Source organism: Hipposideros armiger, unplaced genomic scaffold (assembly GCF_001890085.2).
Source record: "Hipposideros armiger isolate ML-2016 unplaced genomic scaffold, ASM189008v1 scaffold_24, whole genome shotgun sequence".
Classification (NCBI taxonomy): domain Eukaryota; kingdom Metazoa; phylum Chordata; class Mammalia; order Chiroptera; family Hipposideridae; genus Hipposideros; species Hipposideros armiger.
In genome coordinates, this window is record NW_017731374.1 from 40660 (window position 1) to 55220 (window position 14561).

Genomic DNA, 14561 nt, shown 5'->3' on the forward strand with positions numbered 1-14561 from the left:
AAAAAAAAAAAAAAAGATATCGGAGCCTTTTTCCCCCTTATTGTTCCCATCTATGAGTGTATCCAGGGCCCCAAAAGCAGTGTGCATCAGAGACTCTGGTCTGCAGAGTCTAGCATCATTCCTTCTGTGTCCTGACTAGGGAATGGCCTCCGGGAAGTCCAAAAATGATGATGAAACAGCCACATCTCTCTTTGCTTACTAGAGAAGACTAAAGCTCTCACCTTCCGGCACCCCTCCCAGTACTCAGGTAGAGGTTGGGTCATGTCAGGGTATCTCTCCCTTCCAGATGCCCTGGTGTCCCATATCACCTGCCTTCACCTGCAGCTATTTGCTTCATTATTACTTTTCTTATGTGAGGGAGGTTAGAGCAGAGGCCCCAGGAAGAGTCTCCGAGGTGAGCTAATCATTAAGTGGCCCTGTGGGTCTTGTGAATGGAGTGACATTAACATCCATTTACAGCCTCTGCTGGCTCTAGGAAAATGTTTGTGTGAGAATCGCTAGGAAAACAGTGTCAGCTGCATGTGCAGGCTTGTTTCTTTGGGCCTCCATTTTAGCATTTAATTTGTTTGGGAGTGATATTTTGTTTTGTCAAGGATGCTAACTTGTTATGTAACTTTCTACTCAAACTATAGGATTTCTCATATTAAATGAGAAAATTGGGTAAAATGCCTAGCATGCCACCTAGTACTTAGGCCTAAATAATGGGGGTAGAGAATTTGGTGCCCGGCCCAGAGTTGGCGCCCGCCTCAGGTCAAGCCATCATCCCCTCTAGTCTGCATTTCTGTCATGGCTTCTTAACTAATCTCCCCACATCCATCCTTGGCCCACTCTGTATGGCACCCAGAATGCTCTTCTCTTCTTAAAAAAAAATCAGCAGAAACCCCTTTCCATGGCCTGAAACCAGCTATGTGTCTTCTTGCAGAAAGCAGGGCAGGCTGGAGGCAACTGTTTGAAGAAATGAGTGAGCACTCTCTTGCATTCATTCAACAGATGTCTTATCAAGCAGCTTTTATGTGGAGTGAGCACAGTTCGTGGGATCTAGTGATTAATAAAACCAAGTTCTTGCCCTTCTGACGTTTACAGTGTGGTAGGCAAGTCATGCAAGTAAACTAAAAAGAGACTTGTTTTGAAGAACTCAACATGGAGATGAGGCTCCTTTAAATGAAACAACAACAACAAAAAAAAAACCCAACAGTCAAAGGAATTTAAATTTACCAAATAACATTTCACAGAAAGATAAAACCTATACTGAGAGTCATGCCCACACACCTACAAATTAACTGTAAAAGAACAGGCACAATTTTATTTGGAAAAAGCAAATTTAAAACAATATAAAACAAACTGGAATTTTTCACCAAAAGCACGGCAAAGAGGGTCATTTTATATTGATATGGGGTACAATTCTCTAAGTCAGCAAAACTTCCATGAGTCTTTATGTGTCAAATGCAGTGCATTGAAAGGTATAAAGGTCTAAAGCTAGTTCTCCTGGAAAAACCAGAAAGAAAAAACGTGAAACAGAGGGAGATTTTCACACAAATCTCTCTAACAGACCAAATACACCAAAACTCACAAGAATATAGAGGATCGATTTTATTAAAAAATGTTATTTTTCAAACAGAGGACGTACTTCCTTTTCTGTTGGTTATGGAACATTTATGAAAGTTGGCCATATGGTTTACCAAAGAGAAAATCTAAATAAATATCCCAAAGCAAAAAATATATGGGGCATATCTTTGACTACACTGTAATACAATTTGAAGTTCATAGCAAATGGTCACCAAAAAATGCAACAATAAGGAAATTTTAAGAACATTTTGTAAAGGAAAATTTATAATAAACAACAGAAGTTAGAGACTAATGACAAAGATACTGCAAATGGAAACGCAGGATGACACCAAAGGTGGATCAGAAGGAAATTCATGGTCTGAAATGTCTTTCTTACTAAATAACAAAGAATGAAAATTAATAAAATAAACACTCAATCTAAGAATGGGAGGTGGAAAGAGAACAAAATGAACATAAGCAAATGAGAAAGCAGATTTAATAAAGATACAGAAGAAATTAGTGCATTAGAAAATCATAAAATGATGAATCACAGAAGAAGGTTTTTTTGAAAGAACAATAAAATGTACATGCTGCTGCAAAGCTAATCAAGGAGAGAGCAGTCATGAACACAGAACACAAATAAAGAGAAAAGTGATAACAAATACAGAGATTATATTTCAAATTATTAACTATATATAACACTTTACTAATGATTCCGAAAATGTCAAAGTACCAAAATTGACTTAAGAGATAGAGCACTTGAAGGAACAAAACCTACCTAGAAGGATTTACTAGTAAATTCTATTAACTATCGACAACCAGCCAAGTCATGTGATGAATAAATTGATGGATGTATACACAGTAGGTGGATGGAAGAAAGGATAGATGGATGGATGGATGGTTGGGTGGGTAAATGGAGAGATGCACTGGGGCCTGGATCTGCAGAACTAGGGATTGGGAAGGGGGCTAACCAAGAATGAGGTGAGAGGAGGGAGTTTTAAGACTGCATAAGGCTGATGCTTGACTTCCTGCCAGAATGACCTTGGCCCATAACCACCTGGCCTAACAGAAATCCCCTCTGAAAACCTCAGGTTTGGTCGTTCCTGAAGCTGACAACCCCTGCACACAGGACTAGAGGCCCAGTGTTCACAGGATAATCCAGACAGATCAATTAAGCCAGTAAAACCAGACCCTGACAATGCCCAGGCTCTCCTAGCGATCTCCCCTCCCCTCCCCAGGAGCCCGCAGGTGCAGTCTCTCCAGGGGGCGGTGAGAGCCATGAATAGTAAGGGCTTTAGCTCAAGCACACAGAGGCGTTTAGCTGCCCAAACTTAATCCCCCAATAATCGGATTATGTAAATTTCTACTTCAACCCCTTTCCCTGGACCCAGCCCCTAAGGTCTCCATCCTGGGAGACTGGGATGGGAGAGGGCCCATCACTCTGAAGAATCACTGCTGGTGGAATAGTACACTGAAATTGTTTCCCCAGTTGTTCCTCCCCCGACCCCCATGTTAAAAATTGTAAGACCAACAATCACATTTGAGAAGAAGGTTTTAAGGAGAAACCAGATGTCAGACCTGGTTCCAGTGTGCCAACACAATCGTGCTCCTTTTTCTGTAGTCCTCGGCAGTGTCGGTCCTTGTCCGATTGCAGACAGATCCTGTTTTATAGCTTATCATTTCACTCAGCATCTGATCTTGCTGCCCCCCTTGCCACAATTCTTTTGTTTACAACTGTAGAATATGCCATTAAGAGAATATATTACCTCACAGGTGTTTGGCTAAGATGAAGGGTAATACATGGTCTTGATTTAAAATCTAACAAGAGCTCCATCACAATTGTGATACAGTAGGGCAGGGTGGAAAAGCTTGGGTACCGCGAGCACCCTGAGGCAGCAGCCCCCCTCCCATGGCACACAGAGAAGACAGAAAGGCAGAAAGGGGTCCACCAATGGGCGATGCCTACCGCACGTACTGGGTTATGTTTCTAAAGGCCCCTTTTGCGCCTATGCACAAATTGATCGATTACTTCTCTCCAACCCACCCTCCAATCCATCCTTTGCTCTGCCACCGGAATGATCCTCGTAACCTGTAAATCTAAACATATTTACGCCCATGTTCTAGGCACACAGTTGACTTCGCATGGACTGCCCTCTCCCCGACTCCTGAATGTGTAATTCCTATTTAGCCTTTCCTGCTCAGCCTTGGGCTCTGTGTTTTAGATGGCCCTGCTCTGGCCCTCCTCCAGCACCTTCCCCACATTCTAGATCACACACTCTGGGCATCCAAGACCTCTGAATTCCTGCTCAAATGGCCCAGATGCCACTTTCAGAGCCTGCACAGGGGTTTTCCTTAGGTCTGTGTGCACCGGAGTCCCCATCATATACACAAGGCCCTTCACAGAGCAGGACAGAGCTGGAGGGTAGGAAGAAATGGGATGCAGACAGGTCAGGAGTCTCCATTTGTACCCCTGTCTTGATTCCCACAAACGTCAGAGGCAGCCCTGCCTCAAGGCCTAGTTTAAATGCCATCCCTCCCGCAAGCTCGCTGATCTGCCAGCTAGAATCGTTTGCCTTCCTAACCTCAATTTCACACGCTCTGGTACTCAGGATGCTGTGTCTTGTACTTAGTCATTTTTGTCTGTCCTCTTCCTCCCAAAGAATGTGAACACCTTGAAGGCATATACAGAGTTTTCTCACCTTCCTGCCCCCTGAGAACCTAGCAATTCTTGCAACATCTTTTTTTTATTTTTAAGAAGAACTGTATCAATTCTTTTTTTGAGGAGAGGGACAAACAGTCCAAAAGTCTCCGTGGCTTACAGAAGCAAACATTTATTCCTCATTCGTGTTACACGAGGGCTGTGGTTGGCTATGGGTGTGCTCTGTGGCTTCCAGGCTGAAAGAGCAAACCCAAGCATGACTCTCTCATGCCTGAGCCCAACGAGCAAGGCCTCCTAAATGTGAGTCAGGTCTGCTCACATTTCATTGGTGGATGCAAACCACAGTGCAGAAGCAGGTGAGCTGTGCTCTCCCTCCACCTATGGGGGAGGCACTGCCAGTCACATGGCAGAGATCGGGCTATATAATTCTCTCATAGGGAAGGGAGCTTGTAGGTGTGACAATCGTACAATTTACCAAAGTAAAATCTACAGTATTCTGACTGAGTGCTAGGCACAGTGCTAAATTTTTCCTGTTTCGTTTTTCGCATTTACTGCTCACAATCCTATCATTGTCCCCATTTTACAGATGAGGAGACTGAGGCAGGGAGATGATATTTAATTTCCCTGGGATCACACAAGTGGGTAGACCAGAGATTTAACCTGCGTAGGCCACTCCAGAGTCCTTTCTTCTTATCCACTAAACTGTAACGCATTTGTGAATTTCTTGTGCCAAACCCTACGCTGGGTCCTTCAGAGAGTGTGATGCCTAGAAACTCATTACTTATTGATTCATTAGTCAACCAACATTTGATGAACACCTATTCACTGGGGCTAGGGAGGCGACAGCAAGATAAATAAGTAAAATATTACTAAATGGAGATAAGCACTAAGGAGAAGAATAAAGCAGGGCAGGAGGAGGAAGGGGTACTTGTGTGTGTGAAGCTGCGATTTTAGATATTGTGGTCAGAGGTCGTTCATTGAGAAGGTGACACCTGAGCAAAGATCTGAAGTGTGACAGCTGCTTGAGGGCAGGGATTTGTATCTGTTTTGTTTGAAGTTGTGTTCCCAGTGCCTGCGATCGGCACTGGCCTATAGTATGTGCTCAATAATAATTTGTTGAATGAATGAAAGAAGGTGAGGGAGGGACCTATGTGGATAACTTGGGGGAAGAGTGTTTCTGGCAGAGAAAGCAGTGCAAAGGCCCTGAGGCAGGAGGGTGTCTGGTGTGTTTCTGAAACAACAGGGGTCAGGGTGGCTTGAGCTGAAGAAACAAGGACAGAAAGAACATACAGGTCGCGTAAGGGGTACTCCTGAGCCACTGTAAAGACTTGAGCTTAACTCTGAGTGAAATGTAAAGCCACCAAGGGGTTTTGAGCAGAGATGTGAGAGGCATCTGACGGGTTTTCATAGGCTTGTTCTGGGTGATGTTGGAGAATAAAAGGAAAGAGGCAAGCGCTGGAGCAGGAAAGCCACTGAAATAACCAAGTCCTGCCCCGGGGCCCTGGAAACTGGGATGAACATATCCAGGAATCTGTCCACTGCAGTGATGTTAAACTTCATTGTGTATCTTAATCTCTTGTGCTACTTTAGTAAAAACGCAGATTTCAGATCCCACCCCCAGAAAACCTGATCTGGTGGGTCTGGGTTGTGGGTTTGGAGATCTGCCTCCCCTCATCTTTGATTGTGAAGCATGTGGTTCGTCTACTACAGTAGACGACTCGCTGGGGCCTAAATAATTGCCATCTGATAAATGGTACTTACTTTCCAAGGTCTGTTGGCGTTGGAGAGGGTTGGTAAACTGCACGCGCCGCCCGGCCTCCAGGATGGGTGGCAGACCCCTCCCATGCCCAGGGCATACACAAAGCGGGGTTCTCCTTCTGCCTCTGCCCCCTTCTAGGGCACAGAGAGGGCTGGTCCCGGGGAGCGGGGCGCGGGGAGTGGGGCGGGACCCGCGGGAGTCCGGAGAGGGAAAGAGGCCCCGTGGGCAGCGCTAACAAAGGGCGGTGTCCTATAAAGGCGGTGGCGGAGGCGGCGTCCAGGCGAGGGCGCGCACGGCCGGGCGACAGCGACAACGACGGCGGGGCTCTTGGCTCTTGGCGAGGAGGTGCGTCGACTCCGGGGGGAAAGTGGGCACCGCCGGGGCGGGGCTCGTGGGCCAGCGGCTCTCCTGCACAGACCCCGAGCCTCTCTGGCCCAGAAGGACAGGAGTGTCAAGGCGACTTGGTAGCAGCCCCCAAGTCTATCCGGTGAGAAGACCTGGGGGCTTTCTGCGGTCAGGGGAGGTGGCGCAGCTCCCGGGAGGTGGCCGGTCCCCTAGCGCGTGTTGGCAGGGCCGCCTCGCTTTGATATGCGATGCCGGGGACACCCCACAGCACCTCAGAGGGCCATTTAGATAGCTCCTGGGTCCCGGTGAGCAATTCCCGCACACCTGACAGGTGCGAAACTTCAGCACCAGATACTTTCCGGGATTAGGAAAGGCAAAGCACTGCAGGCAGGGGCAACAAAGGTTATAAAAATAAAAAAGGGAAAAGCCGGGAACTGAAGCGGGCGAGGGCAGCAGGTTGGGCGGGTTGGCAGCGGGACTTGGGCATTGAGCGCATCTTGGAACATGGGGCTCTCCGAGCGCGCACCCAAAGGCTGGTTGGTATTCACAGTCAATGTACATGCTCAGAACATGAGCATACAGTTGTCTAGTGAGAAAAGTAACTTGCATAATACTATGTATTCTGATTTATATTATATATGAAGAATATTGATCCCAAACTGGCTACTGCTGGGGAATGAGACTGACTAGGTAGGTAGGTAGGTAGGTAGGTAGGTAGGTAGATAGATAGATAGATAGATAGATTATAGATAGATAGATAGATAGATAGATAGATAGATAGATAGATAGATAGGGAGCCTTTTATTTTTTACTTTATGCAGTTGTGCACTGCTTGATTTTTTTTCTTTCTTTCTTAAATGAGCATGTGTTACTTCTACAGAGATTTCCAAAGGCAAAGCTGTGCCTGGTATTAGAGGTTAGGCACCTCCCCCTAACCCAACTAACGATACAAACCACCCTTCATCTCCCTCTTTCTGGGGACTGTTTTCACTTACTTTCAAGGGGAACATTCAAAGAAGAGGCATATATACAGGACTACACACCAGGAAGAGAAATTTAAAGGTTTGTAATAAAAGGGCTGCCGACAGGCCCCCCCGCAGGAGTGCTGCCGCTTGACGGTCCTGCATTCTTTCTAGCTGACCTGGGCGCTGTGTCCAGGACTGACCATCACAAAAAGGCAGCAGCGCCTACGGGAGGCATCAGTCGCCGTCTTTGGGGGTGTAATTGTCATTCTCTTCTCTGGTAACCTGTTACCTTCAGTGGTGAAGATGTCCTTATATTCCTGTTGTATTTACCATGACATTCCTCTTGCCCAAGCATTTGGATCCAGGGTCCATGACACCCACTCACCCGGGGGTATCTGGATAGAATTCAGGGGTTCTATGGATTTGAATGGGAAAAAATTCCATCTTTATTTCCACAAACTTTTAATCTAAATTTAGCATTTCCTTTACTTGCGAATGTGGGTAATAGACAGTGGCAGTTTCAGCAGCACCGGTGACTTTGTTGCCAATAGATATCATACTTTCATTTCATATTACAGGTGTTGTGGATCTCTTGAAAAATTTATTTACATATTGCTATGTAGAAAGTATGGTAATAAATCTATTGAATGTGTTAAAAAAAAGCAAAGCACACGTATTACAAAGCACACGTATTACAAAGCACACGTGTTGCAGTTTTAAAGTATTTTATTAACTATTAAGTATAATCGGTTACTTTATGTATCTGTGTATTTTAATTCATGCATTTGAAGTCATTATTTTGAGAAGGGAACCAAAGATTTTTTTACTTGATGTATTTAAAATCACTGTTCTGAGATAGAATCCATCTATAGGCTTCTCCAGACTGCCAAAATGGCCCTTGGCACAAAAAAAGGTTAGGGGCCCTGTCCCAGAGGAATCAGGGGCGACACAGAGGCACAAATACCCAGGCTTGGGACACAGGCTATGCCACCGGTTCCCTGTGTAACTTGGGACAAAATGCTTCACCCCTATTTTGACATCTATCAGATGTTTTCTGATTCTCTGGCATCTGGCTTATTTTTAAAGCTCTTAAAATATTCAGAAATCAAGATCAGCAGCAATCACTCCCTGCAACTGGAAGAATACCAAATGCAGTTTTCCTTTGATTTAATAAGGGTCTTAGTAATTTTCCTGTGACCTCTGCTGTGAATTTTTCCAGCTTGTTAAATCACTGATTTCTACTTCCCCCTATGGAGAAGGAGAGTAACGCACTTGAGGATAAATCAACAAGTAATTATTAAGCACCTCCTAGGACCGCAGGCCTCATTTCAGAAGCTTGTCTTCTCTTCCCCGGGTTTCCTCTGTCTGCTTCCAGACAATAGGATGGAGCCCTCTTAGACGAGAACACCCGTTAGTTTATCCTGCCTAATCTTTTTCTTCCCAGCTTGAAAAAGACCCCCGTGAGACTGGAGTTGACTTAGCAAATGAGCTAAACCCTCTTTTGACAAGAGAAGCTTGAAAGTAACTTTGCTCCCACAGTCTTGGCTGCAAAGAGCCAGCCTCGCTGTGAGTAAAATTTGAATTTTGTTTCTGTCTTAAAATCTTCCTGATTTAGGTTCAAGCTTTCGTATTTCAGGTATAGTTGGGCACAGTTCTGATAACACTCGTATTTTCATTGTAGAACCAAAGACTGGGTTATTTAGAAATGGCTTAGGTTAGGTAAGCGGCAATAGGCAGGCTGTTGTAGCATTTCAGAGCAGAAGGAGGCCTTGGGGAATCACCTGGTCCACCCCTTTAGTTTGGAAAGCTGCGTGGTCGGCCTGGAAGCTCCCCAGAATGCCTGGGCTAGCCCTGTTCTTCCCTCTGCCCATCACACAGAGCGGCCCCTCCATAGCCAGCAGCCAGCACAGTATGTGGCACGTAGTGTCAGTTAAGTGTTGATACAAAAGCTTGGAGGGCACATGAATGTAACTGGACCATGGCTCCGACTGGCAGTCTCCGCAGGGAGAGGAAGTGGACCTGAGTGGCTGGTGGAGGGAGCCTGAAGCCAGACAGTGAGCTTGGGGGCCATGCTGCTCACCCCTGGGTTCTCAGCACAGCCCTGGACTCTCCAACCCAAACAGAAGCAGGAAAGGCAGCATGAACCTGGCTGGGGCCATGTCCCCAGGCTATGTATTATAGATGACTGAAAAATGCCACTCTCTGGAATAATGACACTTCTCATCTGTGTAGGGAAGAAAGCCCTTGTATTTAGTAAGCACCTATGTTCCAGGCACACAGTATCTCGTTGATATATCTATGTACTTTATATAGTGTCTCATGTCATCCTCACAAGAACCCTGAGGGTGGCTTTATTTCCATGTTTTAGAGAAGAAAACTGAGGCTTAAAGAAGTTCACTGATTTTCTCAGCATCATATAACTAGGAAATTAGGAGCTGAAATTCAAAGCCAGGTCTTTCTACATTATAGCCCATAAACTTTCTTGATGTTTTTCTATTATGAAGCAAATAATATACGAATACTTTCTTATTATAAAAATGTAAAACTATACCAAACTATAGTATATAGAATAAAACACACGTCTCCTTTATCTGTCTTCCCCCCAACCTACTATCCTCCCCCAAGGAAGCACTACTGACAGTTTGACCTGAATCCTTCCAGGTATTTTTGGTATACACACACACACACACACACACACACACACACACACACACACACACACACATACCTATGTGCATGTGTGCGCGCCCATACACTCCTATAGAGTGAAACAAACAAATACATAAATAAATCTTTTCTATTGCACTGTAGCTTCTCCATTAGGAAAAATAAATAAATTACCATGAACATTGACTTATCTGTTTTATGAGTAGAGATAATTGTAATCATTTAACATTTATTGAGCACTTAACTGTGTCCCAGACACTGCCCTAAAGCACTTTCCATGTATCATTTTATGTGTCCTCACAGGTAGTACCCTGAGTTGCCCTTCACTAATGAGGCATTTGAAGCACAGAGAGGTTAAGAGATTGTTCAAGGTCACACAGCTAGGAGGAGTAGAGCCAGAAGTCAAACCAGAGTTCTGGCTTGAGAGCCTCTGGATGAACAGCCACGTGGATGCCTCCATGGATGGCTGACTCCATAGGACCCGGGCTCAGTGGTAAGAGAGCGGCTTGTCCCAGTTAGCTGGGATCGCCGTTTGATTCCTGTAGAAGGACAGAGATACCAACACGCTGTATAGTGAAGTAACTTCTGGAACATGTCTGCATCCTTAGGCCAATCCCAGCACTGTCTACAGCCCTGTCACCACAGCCAGCACTGCTTAGACGTGTATGGAGCATGAGTTCATACACAAAAACAGTGCCCAGCCCAAAGCAGGTGCTCTGTTTGCTGTCGCTTTCCTTACTGTATAGTTCACAGGATGCTTTCATACGCAGTGTTTCATTTGATCCTTACTACAACCCTGTGAGGAGAGAATGGCATCATTGACCTATTTGATAACTGATGCACTGAGGCTCAGGTGAACTGACATGGAGCGCCTCGTGGCTGGTTAGTATTTGGTGCTGTGCCGAGAACGCACATCTTCTGAGGGAAAGGGTGGCTTTTCCCTTCTGTTTAGTACTTGTGCTGTACCTTCCTCTGGGATGGCAGGTGTCTTATATGTGAATCTACTGCTTCCTTATTAAACGTAGTTCTGCTAGGCATCACAGTGTTCCTATTTGGAGAGCAGAGCAGTGGTTCTCAAGGTTGGCCGCACGCTGAGATCACTTGGAGGCATGCTGCTTGGATCTCACATCAAGAAAGAACTTGCAGTTCATTTGCAAGGAGTGCAGGTAGCCCGCAGCCTTCCCCTGCAATGCCTTCAGGATGGCACTTCCTGGGCAGTCCCCAGCCAGTGACGGAGCCTGGAAGTACGACCGGGGTCTGGCTACTTCTGCCCCGTGGGGGCTCCTCTAACCGGCGGTCTTTGCCCCAGAGCTCCATGTTGCTTGATGGCCACTTTTTCAGATCTGCATTGCAGGCTGAGGCTCCCCTGACCAGTCCAGCTTCCTCCCTGCTTTCCTTTCAAGGTGTCGGAAGTGCGTGGCAGTCTGGAGGCGTTCTTTGCCCAGTTCTGTGTTCTTCTCTTTTTATCTTTCACAGGCGTTAACCCCCTAGGAAACTGTTTGTACATCCAACTCTATTCAGCACCTGCTTCCCGGATGACCCAGCTGATATTCCCAGGTAGTTTTAAAAACTACCAATGTCCTCAGAGACTTTTCTTCAGTTGGTCTGGGATGCAACCTGGGTGATTCCAGTGAGAAGCCCAAGCTGAGAGTCACAGGAACAGAACAGGAGAAACGCTGAGAGGCAGAAGTCTCAAGTGTTTTCAATTAGAAAAGGACCTGCGTTCTCACAATTCCCTAGGTCCTCAAGAATTCGTTTCTTTAGGTTCTTTTCAAATAAAACGGGCCTATGTTTTCTTACCATACTTGCCAGTTTTTAACCCTCCAGCTCCTTCCTGCCATGTGGGCTGTTAACATAAACAACAGCTGTGGAAGGAAGCTGGCACTTTCAGAGGCTCTACTGAGTTCCTGACTTTCTACACGATGCTATCTCTCACCTAGACATGCGGGGTATTTACCCACAAACTCATATCCTGGTGAAAATCCAAATAAAAATAAAAGAAAGGTAGATTGTAAGGGAAAGTTCAATGGCACTGATCATTTTGGTCTTTTTTTTTTTTAATCATTTTGGTCTTTTTTTTTCGGATCATTTTGGTCTTGATATGATTCTTTTACACCTTTCTCTAGTCAGCAAGTGGCCCTTAGTGTGGGACTTTGTGCCGTGATCTCAAAGTGCTTCTGTCTGTGCTACCTCCCGCACCAGACCATCCAAGAAGCTCCTTGAGGTCAAGCACCCTGTGCGGCCATGTCCACAAACCCAGCTCATAGCACAGGGCCTGGCACAGAGTAGGTCTACATGAAGGGTTAAAATTTAAAAAAAGAAAAAAAAAAGGCACCAAGAACCAAAATATTACAGCATGATTGGTTATAGAAAAACAAAATCTCATCCCCTAGGAATTTTCCATACCCCACAAGTCATTTTTATTTATAAATATACATATTATCTTGTATTTATTCATCAACACTTTTATAGCAATTACTATGCATCAGGCACTGTTTTAAGTGGCTTAAAAATAGTAACTTATTTATTTAATTCTCCTGACAGCCTTGTCTACCACCAAGGGCTGCGGGAATTCAGGGAGGGGAGGTCGTGAGGTTGTAGGAGGGGCCTCTGGGATGGCCTGGGCAGCTTCACAGAAAAGCAGGCCTTTGAGCTGCTCTCTAAAGAATGTGAAGAAATAGGCAAGGTGAGTGAGCAGGGAACTCAAGCAACAGAGAATGCTGTGTGTAAAGGGATGGAGTTAGGAATATATACTACCCTTTGGGGGAACAGGAAGGGACCCACTGCCGAGGGAGCCGAGACTGGAGCAGGCGGCAAGCTGACAGCAGTGAGCCAAAAGCACCAAATTTTCAGGTACTGTGTTTTGGCTCATTTGCCGAAGCATCAGTCTAAGCCATGTGAAAAAAGGGGCCCATGCTTCTAAGAGCTAAATAAGATTTGGGCATATATTAGGATAATCACCTCTCCTAGCGTTGGAGAGTAACCTAAATGGAATCCTGGGGAGGCCTGGGTAGCTTCCACCGTATCCAGGCCCAGTCAGCACCCACACCTGCCCCTTGTCTTTCTTCTTTTGTCATGCTAAATGTCCCCACTTCTGTTCTTCGTCCAATAGTTTCAAGACTGTTCATCCTCCTCTAAATGTGGTCCAGTCTGGGTAGTTTAGCTCTTATACTCTGGGGCCCAGTTCTTTAGGTGAGGCCTACCAGCTAAGAGGAGAGTTGTGCTATCTTCTTCTTCATCCCAAATACGATCTCATTCATGAAACCCAGGATCGCAGCTTTTTTTTTTTTTTTTAGAATCCGTATTCAACTTTATAGGCTGAATATATATTTTAGTATTCAATCTTATATGTGTATTCAATCCTATCCTGTGCCTGAGTCTGAACAATTAGGAAAAGTTGGTTATAAAAGGAGTAATGAGAGTATTAGGGAAAAACAACCATATAACTGGAGGCTGCAAAACAGCCAGGGAGGAAAGGGTTAAAGGGTGTTGTTCTTACTTTGCCCTTTCTTCTGCCACGTTTTCTTCCCTTACCAAAAGGAAGATTCAAAAGACCTGAAAATGAGGAAATGAATTTCCTAAAATCTGGGTCGAGAAGATCTCAAGTTTTGGGCAGGACACGTGATACTCACCAGGCCTCTTACAAGGTACTGGCCCTCAGGGCCTTTCTTTTCTCCATCCCAGGAACTCAGCCATGACCAGGAAGATCTTCTCAAATACCAGGGAACGGTGGAGGCAGCAAAATGTCAACAGCGCCTTTGCCAAGCTGAGGAAGCTCATCCCCACTCACCCTCCAGACAAGAAGCTGAGCAAAAATGAAACTCTTCGCTTGGCAATGAAGTACATCAACTTCTTGGTCAAGGTCCTGGGGGAGCAAAGCCTGCAGCAAACGGGAGTGGCTGCTCCTGGAAACATTCTGGGACTCTTCCCCCAAGGACCCCACCTGTCCGAAAGGACTCTCCTCGGCGACTACCAGGTTCCGTCACCTGGCCCAAGCCACCACATTCCTTAGCGTGGCTCCAACTCTCGTCACCCAGGGCAGCACTTGTTCAGAAGTCACTGGCTGTTGATCACCTTTTGCATGTTGCAGCGTCAACTTGGTGAATAATTTGTGAGGCATGAATTTAAGCTTCATTAAGCGATAACTTGGGGACAGCTGCAGGGAGCCGAAAGGAAGTCACAAGAACTGTGGCTTTGGAGTCCACCATCCCCTGGGCTTCAGCCGGAGTAGCCTGTCTCTATTTTATATATCCAGGACCTCCATACAATGTTGTTTGAAGAAAAAAAAAATCATAGGTTAAAAAATCACTGTTTCACTCAATACGTTTTCAGTCATAAGGAAGGAGTTTTCTAATAATGCATCTCGGATGAGTAGAAGATGCTTCCCTCAGAATATATTTTAAAGTTTGTTTTGAAAAGTGAGGCATATTTGGTCAAGGGTGAATAACATAATTCTGCAGGTTGACACATTTAAAGATAGCCCTTGCAGAAACCAACCTGGAGCCTTACGGGGAAAATCTGTGGAGAAAAGGCCCTCCTGACATGTGAGGATTACACATGTGGAAGAGCTCTGCGTCCTCTATGGACACATCAGGTGTTACTTATGTTGAGCCACTTCTAT

General features: G+C 45.4%; 1 protein-coding gene across 3 annotated transcripts; it reads left to right on the top strand.

Annotated features, from left to right (window-relative positions):
• Nucleotides 1-6300: 6300 nt before the first annotated feature.
• TAL2 (TAL bHLH transcription factor 2) lies at nucleotides 6301-14512 on the top strand. Of its 3 annotated transcripts, none has more exons than XM_019635800.1 (2): nucleotides 6301-6450; nucleotides 13602-14512. In XM_019635800.1, exon 2 carries the CDS (start codon nucleotides 13635-13637, stop codon nucleotides 13950-13952), a length of 318 nt encoding a protein of 105 aa, XP_019491345.1. In that variant the 5' UTR covers nucleotides 6301-6450; nucleotides 13602-13634; the 3' UTR covers nucleotides 13953-14512. The 3 variants fall into 3 exon arrangements, with proteins under 3 accessions (XP_019491345.1, XP_019491347.1, XP_019491346.1); XM_019635802.1 differs by having other exon boundaries at nucleotides 13625-14512; XM_019635801.1 differs by lacking the exon at nucleotides 6301-6450 and adding an exon at nucleotides 11462-11497.
• Nucleotides 14513-14561: the final 49 nt, after the last annotated feature.